This window comes from Eretmochelys imbricata, chromosome 5, assembly GCF_965152235.1.
Source record: "Eretmochelys imbricata isolate rEreImb1 chromosome 5, rEreImb1.hap1, whole genome shotgun sequence".
Taxonomy (NCBI): Eukaryota; Metazoa; Chordata; order Testudines; family Cheloniidae; genus Eretmochelys; species Eretmochelys imbricata.
The window spans coordinates 46,983,896-47,005,848 of NC_135576.1; the positions used below are offsets into that span (position 1 = coordinate 46,983,896).

A 21,953-nucleotide genomic window follows, 5' to 3' on the forward strand; every position below is an offset into this window, starting at 1 on the left:
CAGAGTGGGAAAGATAGAGCAACAAATATTTAACTTTTGGTTTTAATCAGCTGCCAACGAAACCTTAGTTACCTTATACCGTGTCTGTTCCACATCATAGATTTTCTTCTCAGAGACCATTTTAGGGGCAAAGAACTTTGCTAGTTTGGCAAGGTAAACTCCATTTCTTAAGCCTTCTTCCAGTTCAGTAGTGGGTGGCAGTTCTTCAGCCAAACAGACCTCCATCCACCTACAAAACACACGGCCAAGAATTACAGTTTCTGTTGGTTGCAATTTTAACATGGTACAGTATATTAGAACTGTGATGCCATTATATGCTCGCACTCTGAGTAACCACCACCCAACAACTCCACACCCCTTAGATGTCAGTAAAAGCACCGACGCATGCACAGAGCAACAGAAGAAGAGGTCCCCATGTGCTCATTGGCACGACAAATCAAAACTATTACAAAACGAGCCATGACAGCTTTTGTCTCAGGGATACTTTGGTAACGGAGTCAAAGCTCCTGAACTATGCCTTCTGACTCAGAATAATAAGTAAAGAATGGGAAGAGCATGTGGGGAGGGGGAGGAGTTAAACACTACTTTCCCAGTGTCCCTGGTTTAGCAAGTCTTGGGATGTCCAAGCTTACACAGTCTCCACCCACGGATAACTTCTAGCCCCATTACCCATGGCTGTTATTACCCCTAGTCATAAGAGCCGAGTCTTTATGAAGAATATAAATAATTACCTATTCCTACTCAAAGGCTGGCTTTATAGGTCTATAGAAGTGGCTCCAGACCCAGTTAACCAATGTGTACTTGCACAGCTCTCAGGATGGGTCCCTCAACCACCAACAGAAAAGAAAAGGTCTGAGCAGCTGGTGGCTCAGGGACCGCATCCAACCCGTCAGATCACCTTATTTGGCCTATTACCCCACATAGCGGAAGGTGGGCAGGGAGAAGTTTTCTCCCCCCACTGTGTTACTCCTGCATTCTTTGTGTGGACCTGCTGCTGGCCATAAGGCATGCTGCTGCTGTGAGTGTGCTCTATTGCTCTGGTAGGGGATGGCACTACATAACTGCCCCAGGAGCTGTTTCCTTAGAAGCACGCATGGTCAGGCTACTGTTGCTGACTAACCGCCTTGAGAGCTGGCGCTGCTTGTTGTTACCCCATGGATGAGTATGTAGCTATTTTGGGGTGGAGAGAAGAGAAAGACCTTTGGCCCACCAAAGGGTTTTAGTGGAATCTGTGGCCCGCTGCTGCTACTGTCACATGCTCTAAGTTTATGGGAGGTGGTAGGTTCCCAATTTCCGTAGTGCACAGGGCCCCAAAATTCTTTAATCTGGCTTCAATGGCGCAGTCTTTACTCAAGTTCTTATGCTGCACGCAGAGCAGAGTCCCTTCCATTAGTGCATTAAGCAATGCGTATTGCACCCTACTTGGGTGAGCTTTTCTTCTTGCTTGCTGTTTTTGACCTGATGGTGGTGTCCCCTTCATTTATGTATTAATGAAGGGAAGGTGAAAGTGTGCCTTGCCCTTGGAATAGAAAGTGCTGAGGTTTGTGGTAATTCTTGAATCCTGCCAGCGTTTTCTCCAGTTTTGAGCCACTCCCCCAAGAAAGCTCTGCTGCGCTCACGAATGACTGTTACCTTTAAATAGACAATTCTGTTGTGCCAGAGGAAGGGAGTTGTCACATGCGGTCCTTGCATTAAAAATTCAGGTTGATCTTTTCGGTATCCTGGATCCCGATCATTAAATGACTTGGGGTATGTCTACACTACGAAATTAGGTTGAATTTAAAAAAGTCGTTTTTTTAGAAATCGTTTTTATATAGTCAATTGTGTCCCCCCACACAAAATGCTCTAAGTGAATTAAAGTGCATTAACTTGGCGGAGTGCTTCCACAGTACCGAGGCTAGCGTCTACTTCCAGAGTGTTGCACTGTGGGTAGCTATTCCACAGTTCCCGCAGTCTCTGCTGCCCATTGGAATTCTGGGTTGAAATCCCAATGCCTGATGGGGCAAAAAATATTGTCGCGGGTGGTTCTGGATACATGTCATCAGGCCCGCCCTCCCTCCGTGAAAGCAAGGGCAGACAATCGTTTTGTGCCTTTTTTCCTGAGAGTTACCTGTGCAGACGCCATACCACGGCAAGCATGGAGCCCGCTCAGCTCACTGTCATCATATGCCTCCTGAGTGCTCGCAGACGCGGTACTGTATTGCTACACAGCAGCAGCAACCCATTGCCTTGTGGCAGCAGACGGTACAATAGGCCTGAAAACCATCCTCATCATGTCCGAGGTGCTTCTGGCCCAGATATGGGTGCAGGGACTAAATTAGGAGTGACTCAACCAGATCATTCTCTTTAGTCCTGCAGGCAGTCCTATTGTACCATCTTATGGTGAGCAGGCAGGAGATGAGGATGGCTAGCAGTCCTATTGTACCATCTTCTGCCGGGCAGCCAGTAGATGTGGATGGCTTGCAGTCCTTCTGAACTGTCTGCTGCCAGCCAAAGATGTAAGAGATAGATGAAGTGGATCAAAACAAGAAATAGAACAGATCTGTTTTGTATTAATTTGCTCCTCACTCCCTCCGTGAAGTCCTGCCTGAAATACCAGAGGAAGGGAGAGTTTAGTGGGTTGAGCATTGGCCTGCTAAACCCAGGCGTTTGAGTTCAATCCTTGAGGGGGCCATTCTATGAGACAGTTGTTTTTGTTTCTCCTTGATGTAAAGCTACCCCCTTTGTTGATTTTAATTCCCAGTAAGCCAGCCCTGTAAGCCATGTCATCAGTTGCCCCCCCTCCGTCAGAGCAACGGCAGACAATCGTTCTGTGCCTTTTCTCTTTGCAGACGCCATACCACGGCAAGCATGGAGCCCTCTCAGATCACTTTGGCAATTAGGAGCACATTAAACACCACACGCATTATCCAGCAGTATATGTAGCACCAGAACCCGGCAAAGCGAAACCGGGCGAGTAGGCGATGTCAGCGTGGTGACGAGAGTGATGAGGACATGGACACAGACTTCTCTCAAAGCATGGGCCCTGGCAATGCAGGCATCATGGTGCTAATGGGGCAGGTTCATGCCATGGAAAGCCGATTCTGGGCCCGGGAAACAAGCACAGACTAGTGGGACCGCATAGTGTTGTGGGTCTCGGATGATTCCCAGTGGCTGCAAAACTTTCACATGCATAAGGGCGCTTTCCTTGAACTTTGTGACTTGCTTTCCCCTGCCCTGAAGCACATGAATACCAAGATGAGAGCAGCCCTCACAGTTGAGAAGTGAGTGGCAATAGCCCTGTGGAAGCTTGCAATGCCAGACAGCTACTGGTCAGTCAGGAATAATTTGGAGTGGGCAAATCTACTGTGGGGGCTGTGTGATGCAAGTAGCCAGCGCAATCAAAGATCTGCTGATATCAAGGGTAGTGACCCTGGGAAATGTGCAGGTCACAGTGGATGGCTTTGCTGCAATGGGATTCCCTAACTGTGCTGGGGCCATAGACGGAACCCATATCCCTATCTTGGCACCAGAGCACCAAGCCAGCAAGTACATAAACCACAAGGGGTACTTTTCAATACTGCTGCAAGTACTGGTGGATCATAAGGGACATTTCACCAACATCAACGTGGGAGGGCTGGGAAAGGTACATGACGCTCGCATCTTCAGGAACTCTGGTCTGTTTCAAAAGCTGCAGGAAGGGACTTTATTCCCAGACCAGAAAATAACCATTGGGGATGTTGAAATGCCTATAGTTATCCTTGGGGACCCAGCCTACCCCTTAATGCCATGGCTCAGGAAGCCATACACAGGCAGCCTGGACAGTAGTCACGAGCTGTTCAACCACAGGCTGAGCAAGCGCAGAATGGTGGCAGAACGTGCATTTGGACATTTAAAAGCACACTGACGCAGTTTACTGACTCAGTTAGACGTCAGCGAAACCAATATTCCCACTGTTATTACTGCTTGCTGTGCACTCCACAATATCTGTGAGAGTAAGGGGGAGAGGTTTATGGCGGGATGGGAGGTTGATGCAAATCGCCTGGCCGCTGGTTATGCACAGCCAGACACCAGGGCGGTTAGAAGTGCACAGGAGGGCGCGGTGCGCATCAGGGAACCTTTGAAAACCAGTTTCATGACTGGCCAGGCTACGGTGTGAAAGTTCCGTTGGTTTCTCCTTGATGAAACCCCCCCCGCCCCTTGGTTCACTCTACTTCCCTGTAAGCTAACCGCCCTCCCCTCCTTCCTTCGATCACCGCTTGCAGAGGCAATAAAAGAAAAGGAGTACTTGTGGCACCTTAGAGACTAACCAATTTATTTGAGCATGAGCTTTCGTGAGCTAGAAGTGAGCTGTAGCTCACGAAAGCTCATGCTCAAATAAATTGGTTAGTCTCTAAGGTGCCACAAGTACTCCTTTTCTTTTTGCGAATACAGACTAACATGGCTGTTACGCTAAAAGAGGCAATAAAGTCATTGTTGCTTCACATTCATGCATTCTTTATTAATTCATCACACAAATAGGGGGATAACTACTAAGGTAGCCAAGGAGGGGTGGTGGAGGAGGGAAGGACAAGGCCACACAGCGCTTTAAAACTTATTGAATACCAGCCTTCTGTTGCTTGGGCAATCCTCTGGGGTGGAGTGGCTGGAGGCCCCCTCACTGCGTTCTTGGGTGTCTGGGTGAGGAGGCTATGGAACTTGGGGAGGAGGGCGGTTGGTTACACAGGGGCTGTAGCGGCGGTCTGTGCTCCTGCTGCCTTTCCTGCAGCTCAGCCGTACGCTGCAGCATATTAGTTTAATCCTCCAGCTGCCTCAGCCTCCTCTCATCACGCTGCCGCTACCTTTCAACAATGGCTACACTCTTTCATGGTAAACCTTGCTGTTAACATTACATACCACAGCACATGTGCTTTCGTTCCAAGGTCGCATTTTGCCTCCCCCCCCCCCGTGGCTAACAGCGGGGAACATTTCTGTTCAGCCACAGGCAAACAGCCCAGCAGGAACAGACACCTCTGAATGTCCCCTTAAGAAAAGCACCCTATTTCAGTCAGGTGACCATGAATGATATCACTCTCCTGAGGATAACACAGAGAGATAAAGAATGGATGTTGTTTGAATGCCAGCAAACATACACTGCAATGCTTTGTTCTACAATGATTCCCGAGTACGTGCTACTGGCCTGGAGTGGTAAAGTGTCCTACCATGGTGGATGGAATAAGGCTGCCCTCCCCAGAAACCTTTTGCAAAGGCTTTGGGAGTATATCCAGGAGAGCCACGAATGCCAGGGCAAATTAATCATTAAACATGCTTGCTTAAGGTACACTCACCAGAGGTCCCTTCTCCGCCTGGCGGGTCCAGGAGGCAGCCTTGGGTAGGTTCGGGGGGGACTGCCTCCAGGTCCAGGGTGAGAAACAGTTCCCGGCTGTCAGGAAATACGGTTTCTCCGCTTGCTTGCTGTGAGTTATCTACAACCACTTCCTCCTCCTCCTCCTCTTCGTCCCCAAAACCTGCTTCCGTGTTGCCTCCATCTCCATTGAAGGAGTCAAACAACACGGCTGGGGTAGTGGTGGCTGAACCCCCTAAAATGGCATGCAGCTCATCATAGAAGCGACATGTTTTGGGCTCTGACCTGGAGCGGCCGTTCGCCTCTCTGGTTTTCTGGTAGGCTTGCCTCAGCTCCTTAAGTTTCACGCGGCACTGCTTCGGGTCCCTGTTATGGCCTCTGTCCTTCGTGCCCTGGGAGATTTTGACAAACGTTTTGGCATTTCGAAAACTGGAACGGAGTTCTGATAGCACGGATTCCTCTCCCCATACAGCGATCAGATCCTGTACCTCCCATTCGGTCCATGCTGGAGCTCTTTTGTGATTCTGGGACTCCATCGTCACCTCTGCTGATGAGCTCTGCATGGTCACCTGCAGCTTGCCACGCTGGCCAAACAGGAAATTGAAATTCAAAAGTTCGCGGGCCTTTTCCTGTCTATCTGGCCAGTGCATCTGAGTTGAGAGTGCTGTCCAGAGCGGTCACAATGGAGCACTCTGGGATAGCTCCCAGAGGCCAATACCGTCTAATTGTGTCCACAATACCCCAAGTTCGACCTAGGAAGGCCGATTTCAGCGCTAATCCCCTTGTTGGGGGTGAAGTAAGGAAATCCATTTTAAGAGCCCTTTAAGTCGAAAAAACGGCTTCGTCATGTGGATGGGTGCAGGGTTAAACCGATTTAACGCTGCTAAATTCGACCTCAACTCCTAGTGTAGACCAGGGCTTGAAGAGAAGGATCGAGTCCTAGAACTTGATGTGATATTATATAGGGACTCAGTATAAGGAACAGAGGATACATTTGATGTACTCATGGTAACCCATATTTAGGCTTGGCAGAATTCCATTTTTATTGTTATATAATTTCAACAGATATCGATATTTATTCTTAAGTATTTTTGATTTTTGATTTTAATTTTCAGTTTCCAGTTTCACAGGAAATTGAGTGTGAGAGTGTGTGTGTGTGGGGGTTGCCCAATAATTATTTAGTGACTGTAGATATTGAGATTCAAAAAGTTAAAGCTTTATAACTGTTTAAACAAATTGTCAACATCACATGTCAAAATATACAAAATAATTATCCTTAAATCAAACTTCAAGTTCAAGCAGCATTTTTCTTTTCCTGATTGTAAATTTTGATTGTCTATGGAAACACTTTTTGTTTGTTTGTGTGTGCATGGTAAAATCATGGACAAACAAACATTTACTGATGAAAATCAACTTCTTCCAAGCCTACCCATGCTGCTGAGGAAGCATGCTATGTTTTGGACTAGTCACTTCCCAAGTGCTAGCTGACTAGAGTAAAAGTTCAAATTTGACCCTTCGTTAACTCCCATTCATCAGCTGGCCAGCTCTATCTGCTGCTTTTACAACAGTTTTAGAAGCCATAAGTCAAGGACTAGCAAAAATGACCCATGGAAATAATTGATTTCTGTAGAACCTGGATTCACACTAACTCTGAGGCAAATTTAGCTTTTCTTATTGTCTTCTCATGCTTTGGAGAAGACAAATAGTATGACACTTTGCTCTTGCATGTATATTTTTCCATGGTCATTAAAAAGTCATAACTCAAAAAACCTTGGCATGCATCCATACAGTATAAATCTATGGGGTGGAACAGGGGGAGACATGCCAGTGAAACCATACTTTCCACTCCGTTTCTGCGCTGCAGGCAGCAGTGCTTCTTAATGACACTGGTTCCATACAGTTTTGTTTGATACTGTCCAAGATCTATTGTGAGTAGTTTCCTGAAGAACTATTTGGATAGTCTTTGCCTCAGTGAAAGCACTTTCTTCTATCCTGTAATGAATCAAAGTGCAACGGAATACATCATTCATCTCATGAGCCTTTCTAACCTAAGACATAATGACGAAGTGTGCTTTTTCCGTTCTGGGGTGAGAAATTGGCGGTTTTTGAATCTTGGATTCCAACCTCAGTTTTCTGAGCATATAAACCTCTGGTGGACAGGTTGTCGTACAGTATGTGTGAACTGGTCTGTGACTGCCTTAGTTATCAGAAAGTGACACAAACCAATGTCCAAAGCATCCTCTCCTATCTGTAATCATGTTAACATCCCTATGGCAACGGGAATTCCTTAAGTACTGAATGTATTTGTAGCTCATTTTAATGTGACTTAACAGGGAACCTAGTACCACAGGGCTGGCCAGCTTGCTGCAGACCAACAGTGCTGTATGGAACACTGTTTTGAGAACCTCTGGTCTAACCTGAGTACTGATTTTCAAGACTCTACGCTAAGTTGTTCTTTTTATAGTTTTTCAGTATGGTACTACATGTCAATTGTAACTTATGTATTTTAATTATTCTGGTAGAAATTAGCTAAAAGATTAGTTTCGAAACTTCATGAGGTTTAATTCTAACGTTTTAGATTTAATATAAACTAGGTGTAGAGCAATAACTGATTATTAGGGTTGGCAAAATTTGATTTTATATACTTTTGATATCAATGTTTTTGTTTTTCAGCTTTTCTATTAATGATCTTTAAATTTTCACAGGAAATTGAGGGGTGTCAGACAACTATTTAATAGCAGTAGACTTGAGATTCAGAGTGGAAACTTCATAACTTAAAACAAAAATTGTCAAATATCACATACCAAAATATACAAAGTTAATATTCTTAAACTCTAGCATCATTTTTCTTTCCTTTATCTTCTCATAACCTCAGTTGCAAAGGGCGTTCACCAGTTTCCACCATTTATTCTGGTGGTCTTCTGGTCTGTTCAGGCTTCTGAGTGTCATGTTAATGGATTTGGCTTCTTTCTGTATTATTCTACATAATGTTTCTCTAGGTCTTCCTCTTTTTTCCCCCCTTTCCAAGTGATGTTCATATTATAACTTGCCACAGAAGTCATGTTGGTGACGTCCATAAAGCATGTCTTAAATAGGTCCATTGTTATCTTTCCATATTTGCTGTAGGTTAGGTTTGCTCTCCTTTTTGAATTTTTAATGTTGCAAGAATGTTCTTTCCAATGGACTGTGAAGAGCTTCCTCAGGCATTTACTTTGGAATGAGTTGATCTTCTCAATTCTTCATCTATTTCCATGACTGCTCCATAAAAGAAGAGCGCTGGGGGAAAGTCGCCTCTTTCTCTGCACGTCCCAAATTCCCCCCACCCCCTCTTCTCACCCTACTTCCCCCCTCCCACCTACCTACTATTCCCCCAAGGCCACCGCCTCACATACATGTGTGTCTTTTCAGGGACCAGGAACCTAATTAGTGGAGCCGTGCAACTAATTAGGTGGGTGGCCCTTCATTCTCTCATGTGCGGCCGTCCACCCAGGAACTATCCATGGACAACCTGAATGGAGCTGGTCCACGGACCACAGTTTGAGAACCTCCGGGTTAGACTAAGCAGGCCAATATCATCAACAAAAACGAGGCCATCCTGTTGTGCTTAATTTGTCCATAAAATTCCCTGATTGCCTTCTGTGGTTACTTTCCTCATGACAGTGAAAAACAATAGTGGGGACATAATACATCCTTGCCTTACTCTAGTTGTCACTGCAAAACCATTAGCTGATATTGTCACAATCTCTGACTGTATTCAGCATTATCATATACATCCTTGATTACTTTACAGAACACCACCAAAAATAATTAGAGTGCCATCATTTTCCAGAGACCGCCTGGGTATGCCGTCAAAAGCCTTGACGAAATCTATAAAATTTATCACGAGTTGCTTTTACTTTGTTTTATAGTATTTCTAACAACAATATGGTCTGCCCATGACCTCAGTGGTCTAAAAATGCTTGTTCCTCTCTAAGTTGCTGTTTCCTGATGCATACCAGGATGATATTGCACATGATTCTTACTTCTGTAAACTTCAATTTTTATCAATGGAAGTATTTGTATGTTTGCACGAGTGTGGTGAAATTAACAGTTAAACATTTACCGATTTAAAAAAAAAAATCAAATCTTTCCAAGCCTACTAATTTAACATCATCTCCTCCTTTAGAGGAAGGACTTTAACAATGTTTACCACTGAACTATTTAGCCACTACAGTTGAGGTTCTTTGGGAACATGACATTTACATGGCTGGCTGTGTGTATTTACCAGGCATAATGTTATAACTTGAATGGAAACAGCAAGGAAATACTTGCTGTTTAGTCAATAATTGCTTCACTGTAATGAGTGGTACCAAATATTTCATTAGCATTAATAAAGAACTGCAGTACTATAGTAGGTAGTGGATAAACAGCAGCATAACTGTTTCAAGGTGATAATTCACATCCACTATCTTGATTTTTCCCCAACTCCTTATTTTTGTACTGTTAGACTGTGATTCAGGAAAGCGTCCCTATTCAGAACAGCACTTAATCACTTGCTTACGTACCATTGAAGTCCATGCAATTTAACTATGCGTTTAAGTGCATTCCTGAATTGGGGTCTTAATGATTTGTGCACTCCTCTTTCTATTTTAGAAACAAGTCTGAATGGGACTAATATCTGTTTTAAATGTCTGACATTTCTCAAGATATGAGGATACACTGAAGTGCACTGAGACACACTGTAGCTTGGTACAACATTTAAAGTATCTTAGTCCCCACTGTTCAACAAGGACCAAATAGTTTTGGCTCTCATCTATGCCCTATGTAGTGAGATGAGATCCCCCACAGTGCTCTGGGAGCCATCTTGTTGCTTCTGGGGAGTCCCCCTAGCAATGATAATAGGGCTGAAAGGAGCATCAGCAAGAGCACATGAGAGGAAAGGGACAGAGGATAAATGGAAAAGATCTTTAGAACAAAGAGTAGCAGGGCAACAGAGGAAACACACACTAAGATAAATATGAACAAACAGAACTGTCATTGGAATCTGACAGGCAGCCAAAAAGCGTGCAAGGTATCTCCAATCAATAAAAAGGGCATGGCAGCTGCTCAGAAGAACTTACAGCACCCGAAGAACTGAGCTGTAGCTCACAAAAGCTGATGCTCAAATAAATTGGTTAGTCTCTAAGGTGCCACAAGTACTTCTTTTCTTTCAGTGAAAAGGAGGAGACTGGTGGTGGGGAGGAGGAGGAGAAGAAAAAGGTCATGGGATCAATATGGCCCTGTGTGCAGTATATTAAAAGTAACTTATACACACTATTTTTTCATGCCAGGCTTTTGAATCAAATTGAATCTTGATGATACTGTTACAAAATTCAAGTTCACAAGGTGACAGCACAGAAACTATTTGCTATTTTAATCTGTTTTATCCCACTGTGCTTCTATGTGGGTTAATTAGTGATTAGAGTTCAAAATGTAAACTGCCGCTCAGAATACTGTTCTAAAGTTTAGGATGGCCCATCCAGGCCTGTGTTTGCTGTCTCAATCAGCAAGTCATCTGACAAAGCCTTGTTTACTCAGCACTTCTAATAGCTAAAAGGTACAGAGCCTTCTAGCATCTGCACTCACCATTCTAGTTTACAGCAATATGCACTGGCGCATTTCACTGCACCCAGACATCATTCTCCAATCCCTACAATTAAACAAGCACTTTCATGAAACTCTTGAAGAAGGTTTCGTTTTGCTACCTTTTCAGATATGCAGTGACATTAAAATTTAGTGTTTCATATCACGCCCATCAAATTCAGCAACAGTTCTCAAAGATAAGACATTGAACAGGGTCCAACACTAACAAACCATGAGTCTGCATCATCATGAGGGAGGCCCCTCTTACTTTCCTGTCCTTGGCTTGACTCCAAGCTGCCAAGGGCTGGGAAGAAATGCTGGCAAAGAAGCAAAGACCATGGGGAGGAAACAAAGGAAGGAGGGAGGGGGACTGGCATGGAGTTCACAGTGCAGTAGTAGATAAAGAAACCACGAGTAGCTCCAGAGGAAGCCTTATCTAGTTCTTCCTAGCTGCAAGAATAGCAGTCAGCAGGCCAGCTGATCAGACACGATGGAGTTAGTAGCATCAATGAAATTATGTTAAATTAAATATTAAGATGCCACAGCAACATTTTGGAAGGAGAGTTAGGCAACTTATTTTCAAGATCTTAAAAATCTGGGGTGGTTTCTTCGGGGGAACTGGGGAGACTTATAATTTTTTGTTAATATTACTGTAGCGAGTAGGAGCCCTCGATAAGGATCAGAACCCCACTGTGCTATGTACTTATATAAACAACGAAGATGGTTCCTGTGTCAAAGAGCTGACAAAGTATAAGACAGTAGATGGATACAGACAGGGGAGTACAACTAAAACAGTGAGACAGCATTGGTCAGCATGATAGGCAATGATATCAGCACACCACCGGCCTAACTGGTGTCAAGTACTTTGTAGGCATCATGGGAGAGTTTCAAGAAGGGATGTGAGGAGGATGGTTTGGTGTGAGGGAGAGAAACAGGACCTACTGAAGATCAGCATGGAAGAAAGCATGAAGATGCATGTTTGATAGAGCCTAGAGCATGAGCTAGTCACAGGTGGGAGTCGACATTTTGATAGCAAATAAGAGATTACACATAAAATGAGATTAAGCCAAAGAAGGGCCTTGAGAGAGACAAACAGTTTTTGTTTGATAAAATAGAGAAGGAAGAACCTGTGGAGGAATGCAAAGAGAAGGGTGACATGGTCAAAGCAATGGGCTAGGAAAATGATCTCTGCAGCAGGACTCAATGGATACAAGATTAAAAACTGTCAAGTTAAACAAGATTGTAACTGTCAAGGTCAAAGAAGAGTATTTGCAGTAACATAGATGTGTTATCATGAAAGCTTGGATGAGAGTTTTAGGTACGGGGATGGACAGGAAAGCCCATATCTTATTTCTTATGCAGAAAGAATCTGCAAGATTTATATGTAGCCTTGATGTAGAGAGGCCCAAGGCCAAAGAAGATCGCAAGTTATGGGCTCGAATGACAGGAAGGATGGTGGTGATATCACAGTACCCAAGAACGGAGGTAGCAGGGAGGGCTTGGAAACAAGAACGGTACCGAGGACAGAGCCAAGTTGATCATATCCCAGGCAGCTAGAAAGGTAGGGTGCATGTAACAGAGTTAGCAAGGCTCAGTGGTTGCAATGCATGTTTTATCATGCCTCTTCATTCAGGGTCTAGGTTTGTTTTTAAGGAGTATTTACGAACAACCTAGATTGAAGCCAAAGAGCGGCAGCAGAAGCTCAAGCCTTTCCTTCATTGTGTTGGCATTGGATGGCGAGCGATCTCCAGAAGGCTTTATTTGCAAAATGTCTGACAGCACCAAAATTTGATCTAGTGGCTTTCTAATTAACCAGCAGCATCCACATAAACCTCAAATTTTCACATGAGGATGCTATGCAAGTTAGCTTAAACTGAAGGAAAAAAACACCACCTTAAATTTGGATTGGAGGGAAGCTTTGTCTTAGTCTATACTTAAGTTTTGTTGGTATAGTTATACTAGTTCAACGAGCAAAAACACAAACTATACCAACAAAAGCACTTTAATGCTGGTATAAATGCATCTATACCAGTGCTTTCACCGGTATAGAAATGTTGCGTTTGGCTATATGGGTAAAAAGTTTCTTGCACAGACTTGGCCTAAGAGACAGATCCAGTGTGGGCAAAGAATCCAGTACCACAGCACTGTGGTCTGTGCCTCATGCCCCTTTTATAGGTGCTACTGAAGTCTGAATTTTTTCTAAAACTGATTTGTGCAACTGGCTTGTATAATGTGGTTCACACCCCCAGGAAAAAAATCAGTTATCATTTCACACTTAACCACACTAGGTAAATTTGCCAGGCTACAACCCTATTGTCATTCCAAGCCCTTCTAAAAAACCAGCTTCTTCAGGGTCAACTAAGTAGCAGAAAAAAAAAAAAAAAAAAAGAGTTCTATTTTTAACAAGCCATTAACATGTCCATATACCATAAATGGAACATGATCTTATAACCAACCTTTATGCCTCTCTCACTCAAGTTCCCCTATTGTTAACACTCATATCACACCTAAAATTAGATGGTACGTTTGTGTCTTTTTGTTCTGCAGAGTACCCAATTGCACTGGACACTATATAGGTAATAAAGAATGACTAACAGAATCTGCTGAAAATAAGGTTTTAGAGAAGGCTGGTAGGAGGTCCCAAATATCATGTATTTTGAATAAACCCACTGGAGAAACCAAATCTGCCAATCAGGAAACCTGCTATTCAGAAGACCCAAAACAGCTTTTTGCACTTGGAGTGTACTAGTGTTAGCAGAGAACTTCAGTCTACATAGAAGAAGCAGAGCTGTTTGAGCTGAAACCTTATAACCAGCCATACGGGACCAAAGTGTTCATTGACAAGTTTTTTGTTTTAATTTAAAAATATTTATTTAAAAAAGATCTATGTATGCAGGTATAAAGTAAAGAGGTACATGTTTAATGTATTACTAGTTGTCCATATTTCTCAGGTTGCTGAAGGTGTTTGGCCTCTAGCCTGTCTCAGTATACCCATAAGCATCTACAACTACACTATTACTGTTGAGCAATATTATTTACATTACAGTAAGATACAGACTAAGACTTTAATGTCACAAGGGACCATCTTGATCACCTTCTAGTCTGACCTCCTGCACATTGCAGGCCACAGAACCTCACCCTCCCACTCCTGTAATAGATCCCTAACTTCTGGCTGAGTTACTGAAGTCCTCAAATCATGATTTAAAGATTTAAGGTTACAGAGAATCCACCATTTACACGAATTTAAACCTGCAAGTGACTTGTGCCCCATGCTGCAGAGGAAAATGGGGTGGGGGGAGGAAGAGGGAAAAGAGGGTCTCTGCCAATCTGTCCTGGGGCAAAAATTCCTTCCCAACCCCAAATATGGCAATCAGTTAGATCCTGAGCATGTCAGCAAGACCCATCAGCCAGACACCTGGGAAAATTCTCTACAGTAACTCAGAGCCCTCCCCATCTAGTGTCCCATCCACCAGCCACTGGAGATATTAGCCATCACAGATTGGCTATGTGCCATTGTAGGCAGTCTCATCATACCCTCCCCTCCATAAACTTACAAGTTTAATTTTCCTTCAGATGGCATCACCTTCTGGGGAAATTCGACAACAAAGGATCAGAATTGATACTTTATATATTTGGTGGCCCCTAGTTCTTGATTTATGAGGAGTAAATAACACTTCCTTATTTACTTTCTCCACACCAGTCATGATTTTATAGACCTCTATCATATCCCCCCTTAGTAGTCTCTTTTCCAAGCACTTAACCTTCAAATGGTAAGGTCTTTGGGGGCAGGGGTTGTTTCTTATTATACATCTGTATGGGATCTAGCAGAATAAGGCTAGAATCTATTACTGTAATACTAATAAGATAACTTTAAAAACACCGCAAAAGCTGTAATCCACTATCCTGTATTATTCATGAGTCAGAGTATATATTTGTCTCTTTTTAAAGAGACCCTCAACAATATAATTGCAGCCTGGGGAAACCGACTGTTAGCCAATCAGGAGAGCTTTAGGGCTTTGTTGGAGAGAGGTTCAGAACACCTTCCGGCTGTTTCAAACCATGAGAGCTACTAACAAAGGGAACATCTACATTGCAATGTAAGTCCAGGGTCAGTAGCATTCAAGTTAGCAGATCCTGGGTTTGTTAACCTATGGCTTGAGCATCTTCACTTACTTGTAACACCAGGTTAGGAAATGTTGAACCCTGGGTCTTAACATGGGGCCCCTGTATCTAAACTGCATCATGAAGTCCAACAGCCCATATCCTAGACTTCCTAGCACCCTCCGAAAACATGGCTGCTCTGGCCTTTTGTTCATGGTAGAAAACTGACTGTCCCAAGAACAAAGTCAGCCTGCCTGTGGGATTCTTTTGGTGGACTCCCAGAGCATGAGTCCCGTGGGACTGTGTCTACACTGTAAACCAACAAGGCTTGAACCTTGGGTCCTGGCTTGATTCAAGCTCAGACTCTCCACCCCTGTAAGCCTGGGTGTGAGTCCTGGGTTAGCACGATTGGTGTGTAGACAGAAGGTGGGGACGGAGGGTTAGGCTCAAGCCTGAGTTTGAACCCTCGGCTTACACTGCAGTATAGACATACCTAAAAGGGAAGGGAGCCTCTGCTAGAATCAGACTTGCTAGCTTTAGTACAGGAGACCTGCCAGACGCTAAATCAACACCACCAGCTTCAAAGAGCATGAAACATTATACGCCAAGCGGTGACAGAGGCGGCGTGGGGATGCCCACACCTCCACTGGTGCTGGGGAGAAGTAACAGGCTGCAAGAACCGTCCGTTATTGCCAAAAGGAAGGGGGAGCAGGAAGAGCCAAACACAGCAGAAGATAAATAAGGGGAACTCAGAGGGTGAAGTGTCAGAAGGATATGAATTATACTGGGCAACGTGAAACTTTACCACTGCCGTCAGGAGTTTGAAGAGGGCCTCAGCAGAGGAGAGGAGCAAGGTGGGCCACTGTGCTGAACTTGAGGGGAAGGGAGGGAAGGATCTTCACACCCCTGTTGTTGAAGCACAGTCTCTTTACTAATACAGCCTCAGCAATGCCTGCTATCAAGGAGTGGCTGTAATTACAGTCAGGAGTCTCAGCTTGCAAATCTAGACAGACTATTTGTCTGAAGTCCAAGCAAATTTTTATGAAGTAGTTTTGGAAAAAGTAGAACAAGATCTTTAAAGAGAGGCAAGAAGCTGAAATCAGAGCACCCTTTTGCAGAGCACACACAGCTATACCAACAGTCAACAATTAACTCAAAGCTGAAAAATACATTAACTCCTTCATAAATGGCCTGTATTGTTCAACATTTGCCTCGTCTGACAGGTTAAAAAAGTAAGACTCACACACTTCAGATGCAACTTGATTACTCATTTCGTTATCAGGCCACATCAGATCATGATCTTTTATTAAAAATACCTTACATCCTGTTCATGTGGCAAGCTGAAACAATCAAAATGGGTTGCTTTCTTTAATAGCATTGTTTGGATATATATCTTGATTGTAATAATTCAGTTTCTCCTAAATTTTGAGCACACAAGAAATGTATTATATTTAGATTTCACTAGATTTTGGGAGTACTGCACCTGTAATCATCATGATTTTGTTGCGGTTACTTTATGCTGTTTACTATACGGTGAAAGAAACTATTCAAATGGGGGGGTGGGGGGGGAACGTAGGGGAAGAGTATGCATGTTCAAAGTTTGTCTCCCCAAAAAGGTACACATGTTCAATATAGAAAGGGCTTAATGTAATCCATTGCCAATTACTTTGCTCTTTTCAGAGAGAGCCCCACAACACACAAAAAATTCCCTACTCCAGGCAGAGAAGAGGGAACATGGAATGACTCATCTTCCCCTGGCTCTGCTACAACTCAGAACAACAGTGGTCTCCAAAGCACTGGATCCCCCCTGCAACTACTGGAGGCTTCACAAACGGACAGTGTAAGAGTACGGCCACTCCCGGGCTGCCTCCGAGGTCTGGTTTCTGTCTCCAGTAAGCTGTAAGAAGGGGAAGGGGAGATGCTCTGTGATTGTGGGGCCTATTTGCATTTTTCCCTTGCTTCACATATCCAGGCAGAGTTCCTCTGGGCAACACCTGCTGGCTCCCTATACACTTTTGAGGAGCAGTGGGCACTGTCTGGGGTTCTCTGCTCGGGGTCCCCCTCAGAATCCCTGCTTATGGCCCTGTAACCCTCACACCTGTTTAATCATTTGTTGTCCCCCCAAAATTAGTTGAACCCTAGATTTAGTGGCTTCTCCCCTTAGACTGCTCTTCTTATATGGATGGACTTGTACCCACCCTTCCCAGAATCCAATAGGTATAAGGAGGGGAAACTTACTGTAATGGATCAGTGAGCTTTCTCCTGTGCAGAAGAAATTAAGATACTCATCTGCTTGTAGACCCAGCCCTTACCCAAAAAGCCATCCAGATAATCAAGCCTGACAACTACCACAGGGCAGGTGATACCAGTATTTAAGTTCTTGAGCCAACTGAAGCTTCTGCAGCAGTGTAAAAGAAAAAAGGCAATTTTTAAGTAAACATTGAAGTGGTACATTTTTGTGATAGTTACTACAATCAAAATAATTTCCTCCATTAATCATACACTGCCACAGAAATTTAGCATTGGTGCATTGCAGAAATCTGTGTGTCTTACCACATATTTTAGACCTTATGTGCTACCATACATGGGGCTCAGAGTATAGTGGTATGCTAAGAGGTATGTATTTTGAAAGTACATGAAATATTTCATTTGTACATATGTCTGCATTAGGCTCTTTGTGACAGGAATAAACTCGTGTACAGATAGCCCTATTTAACGTATACATACAGCACACAAGGCATTCTCCTCTTAAACCAAAGAATGCAAAGTTAGATACATTTCAGATTTTTAGGTTGGCTTAAGAAATGTGAAAAATAATTTGATATTAAAAATGCCTCAATGTAGAAGACAAACGTCATGGAGAATCTCCCCCATGGCCATTACTTGTAGCAAATGCGTGGGTAAGGGTTGAATAGCCACCAGCAAGCCTTAAATTTTGGCTGTAATTTAACATTCATATTGTAGTAATGCCTAAAAGCCACAACCAAGTTGGGCCCCACTGCACTAAGCACTATACCAACAGTAAAACAGTCTCTGGCCCACAGAGCTTATATAATAAAAAGAAGTCAAAAACTTAACTGGTGGATGAGCTAAACAAGTGGATTGGGGTGGGGTAACTGGATAACCAATAAGAGACCAGTAAATCATTTAGTGTTTAATGAACTGGCTTGATAGCTACTGGAAATGCTAGAGTCATAGTATTTAATAGCACTTATTTTTTCCATCAATACTTCTAAGCTTCTGTCACTATTCAACAAATGTAATCAAGTTGATATGCAGTAATACAGCAGACCTACATCAAAAGAATTCCCAGACAGCAAAGCCTTTTGTCTGTCAACCGCTTGCTACAAGAATATCATCGCCATTATTTCTTCCAGTTCCAGTATAAGAATGTATCCTATAGATGCATAATACCCTCTCACATAGGCATGAGGAGCCTGAAATATTCTTTTCTAAATTTCTGCACAAAAGTGCTTTGTGTATTGTTGATGGGTGGCAGGAGAGAGCTCAAGTACTTATTCTACACAAATCAGTTACTTCCCCCCAAAACTGATCTTTTTGCAAACACAGTACAGGAAACAGCTTATCTTTTACTTAACAGTGCTGCAGTAACTGAATCCAACCTTAAAAATAAACAGGAACAAGCTGAATTTGCCTGAGCAAATCCTGACTCACTTAATATTATGTATATGAAATATGTATATTATACTATGGCAGAGATGGGCAAACTACGGCCGCAGGACACATCCGGCCACGGGACCATCCTGCCCAGCCCTTAAGCTCCCGGTTGGGGAGACTAGCCCTCGGCACCTCCCCTGCTGTCCCCCCCATCCCGCAGCCACGCCGTGGCGCAGGCAGCGCTCTGGCTCACCACCCCTGTCGGGCAGTGTGGCAGCATGGCTGGCTCCGGCATGGTAAGGAGGCGGGGGTTGAATAAGGGGGTCACAAGGGGCAGTCAGGGGACAGGGAGCGGTTGGATGGGGCCGAGGTTCAGGGGGCGCGGTCAGGGGACAGGGAACAGCGGGGGTTGGATAGGCGTGGGAGTCCCGGGGGGACTTGTCAGGGGTCGGCAGTATGGATAGGAGTTGTGGCAGTCAGGGGACAGGGAGCGGTGGGTGGTTGGGACAGGGAGCGGGGGGTGGTTGGATGGGTCGGGGATTCTGAGGGGGACCAGGCTGTTTGGGGAGACACAGCCTTCCCTACCCGGCCCTCCACACAGTTGCGCAACCCCCATGTGGCTCTCGGGCCAAAAGTTTGCCCACCCCTGTACTATGGCATTCTCTCTTTACTTAGCTTATTGGCTTTTCAGGGTAGGCTGTGTACTTTCAAATATATATCAACAGCAGCTAGCATATTGTGGGCATTTTCAGGACACTAAAAAAATGTAAGTAACCACTTCCTCTCTGATCCTACAGAGCCCTCCATTCCTATCCAAACACTATATAAACAGCACCCTACATACAAAACCAATGGGAATCATTCCAAATACTGCAGTGTAACAAACAAGTCTCCTAACTGCAGATGGCAGTGAACACATTCGTACTAAAGTTCAAGCGCTGCATTTCCAAGCTTTCAATTAGTTCAATAACTGCAAAGCATGCGTAAACTCACTGCTATGTATGTGTATTTCACTCTGAGACACTATCCTTTGCATAATAAAAATAGTTTGCTGGCATATATTCACTATTGCCTGAGAATTAAACTCCTACTCAAGAATTATTTAAGTGTCTGGTCATGTGATCAACTAGATCTACCCTAAATCCAGATGTAGTTCGGAACCTCATGGGACTACTCCTAAATGGACACATTAGGCTTCAGGAATGTGTAAGGAACATAAGTGCTATTTCTTCTGAATTAAAATTAGAAAGAGACAGCTGCCTGCTGAACCCATTGGGCAGCATCTTGCATTAGTATAATCTATTAAAACTTATAATGCAGTAACCTCAGAATAACGGCTGACGTGTCAGTAGAAGCGCAGGTGCTGCCTTTATACTGTGAGAATTGTGAGAACTATCCTCAACCATTTATACTCATATAGCCATTTTATATGTTGTAGTGAAACTAAAACTTTTAGAGTTGAAATATAGAATAGGAGAGCATAGTTACAATAGTTTGAGTTTTCCTTCATATTTTTCTTCTAGCTCCTCACAGAAGGCCGCTTTGTTGTAGTTTATGACAGAAGCTAGAATTGAGCTTCATTACTATAGAAATCATGCAATCGGAAACAATCAGCACTGTCTTCATTTTTCATTTGCCTTTAAAGAATTTTCAACTGGATCTTTTTGTTGCAACACCAGGCTCTTCAGGCCCTTGAAATAAAAGTTAAACAAGTAATTCTAGTCCCTACCCCAACATGTGAGCCCCACTCTCCTATAAAGCACATGTATAGAGCTACATAGTGATTATTTTATTTGCTTTTGCAGTCTGCCTGTTGATCTTGTCAGACTCCAATCGGACAGCATTAATGATGACCCATTATTTCAGTTTTGCTCACAAACATGGTATAGTATTGCTGGGGATTTCAGTGGTGTAGGGATAAACAACAGGTCATTCTTTAGCATGCAGACTATGTGGGTCAAAGGAAAGGAGTGTTGCACAATAGCAGCAGCTTATCCTCCTAAAAACTAGTTTTGTGCTGGGAGGGGAGGGGAAGGGTTTTTGGCTTTAACAGCAAAAGAGCCTCTCCCATGGCAGCAGATGGAAGGGGATCAGTCCATGAGACTCAAAATTTGTTGGACTATCGCAAAACAAGTCAGAAAAAGTTTTAAAAAATTGGAGAATGTACAGGTAATGTGGGACAGGACTTGAGACAAAAAAAAAAAAAGTCCCACAATAGAATGAGGACATATATTTTAATTCAACATGTTTGTCAAAGCCCAGGTCAGATGGCTAGAGTTCACTCCCATACAACTGATTTAGAACCTCCTCAAATGCTGTTAATTTTATATTTCACACGTGTTTTTGCACCAATAATTCTGAATATTAAAAATAAAAACAGTATTAATATAGTTCCCAGAGACATTACAATTCTGAGTGGGAGAGGATACATACTGGATGCTGAATTATTCCTCACCATCAGCACCAATACCTAATAATACTAACTCTTATATAAAATGCTTTTTCATCCACAGATCTCAAAGCGCTTCACAATCTTTAGTGTATTTCTCCTCATACCCACCACTCCGTGAAGTAAGGAAGTACTCTCATTTTAGAGATGGGGAACAGACAGAGACTGAGTGACTTGCCCATGGTCAGACAGGAAGTATGTTGTGGAGCAGGGAATTGAACCCAAGTCTCCCAAGTGATAGGCTAATCCTCTAACTACTGGAACCTGCCCCCTTCACCTGCCCCCCCTCCCCAAAGCAATTGGCAAGATGTTTTCAGTCACGTGGATGTCTGTCTGCTAGGAAGCACCAGGAACGGCTCACTTCTAAAAACTAAAAACAGACTGCAAATGATCTTCAGCTACTATTAACTTTGGCTAAACAAGTGTCACATATGTGACCTGCGCTAAGGATATTCAATGACAAAGACTCCAAGACACTTCTACAATTTGTATACACAGTTTTTTAAATAAGGTCAAGATGTTTTAGTGGATTTTGTCTGATGCTCAATTCAGAGATCTGTAAATAGACCATATTCTTTATATGGACATCTGTGCCATTTTAAATGCCCATTATATAGCATGCAAAATAAAGTAATTTTGGCCATGAAAAAAAAAACACGTTATCTTACCTAGGGTGCAAATAGCATGCTGAATTATTCATACTACAACAGAAGGGTGGGAAGTACCTTCAGACAGCAAAGTAATTCCACCAGTGCCTGATAGAGTACAGAGATAGGTATAGACCACGGTGGATATTTTCATTTAAGTTTGTTAACTCCCTCTCAGATACCAATTGGTTGTTTATTTGTCTTTATTCCCGGT

General features: G+C 43.4%; 1 protein-coding gene across 2 annotated transcripts in view; it reads right to left on the reverse strand.

The window, feature by feature from the left end:
• Positions 1–21,953, reverse strand: part of IQGAP2 (IQ motif containing GTPase activating protein 2) — a 229,090-nt gene that overhangs the window by 111,586 nt on the left and 95,551 nt on the right. For both annotated transcript variants that reach the window (XM_077817017.1, XM_077817019.1), the window contains exon 3: positions 73–229. In XM_077817017.1, coding sequence (XP_077673143.1) covers positions 73–229 — 157 coding nt within the window. The remainder of the gene's footprint in view (positions 1–72; positions 230–21,953) is intronic.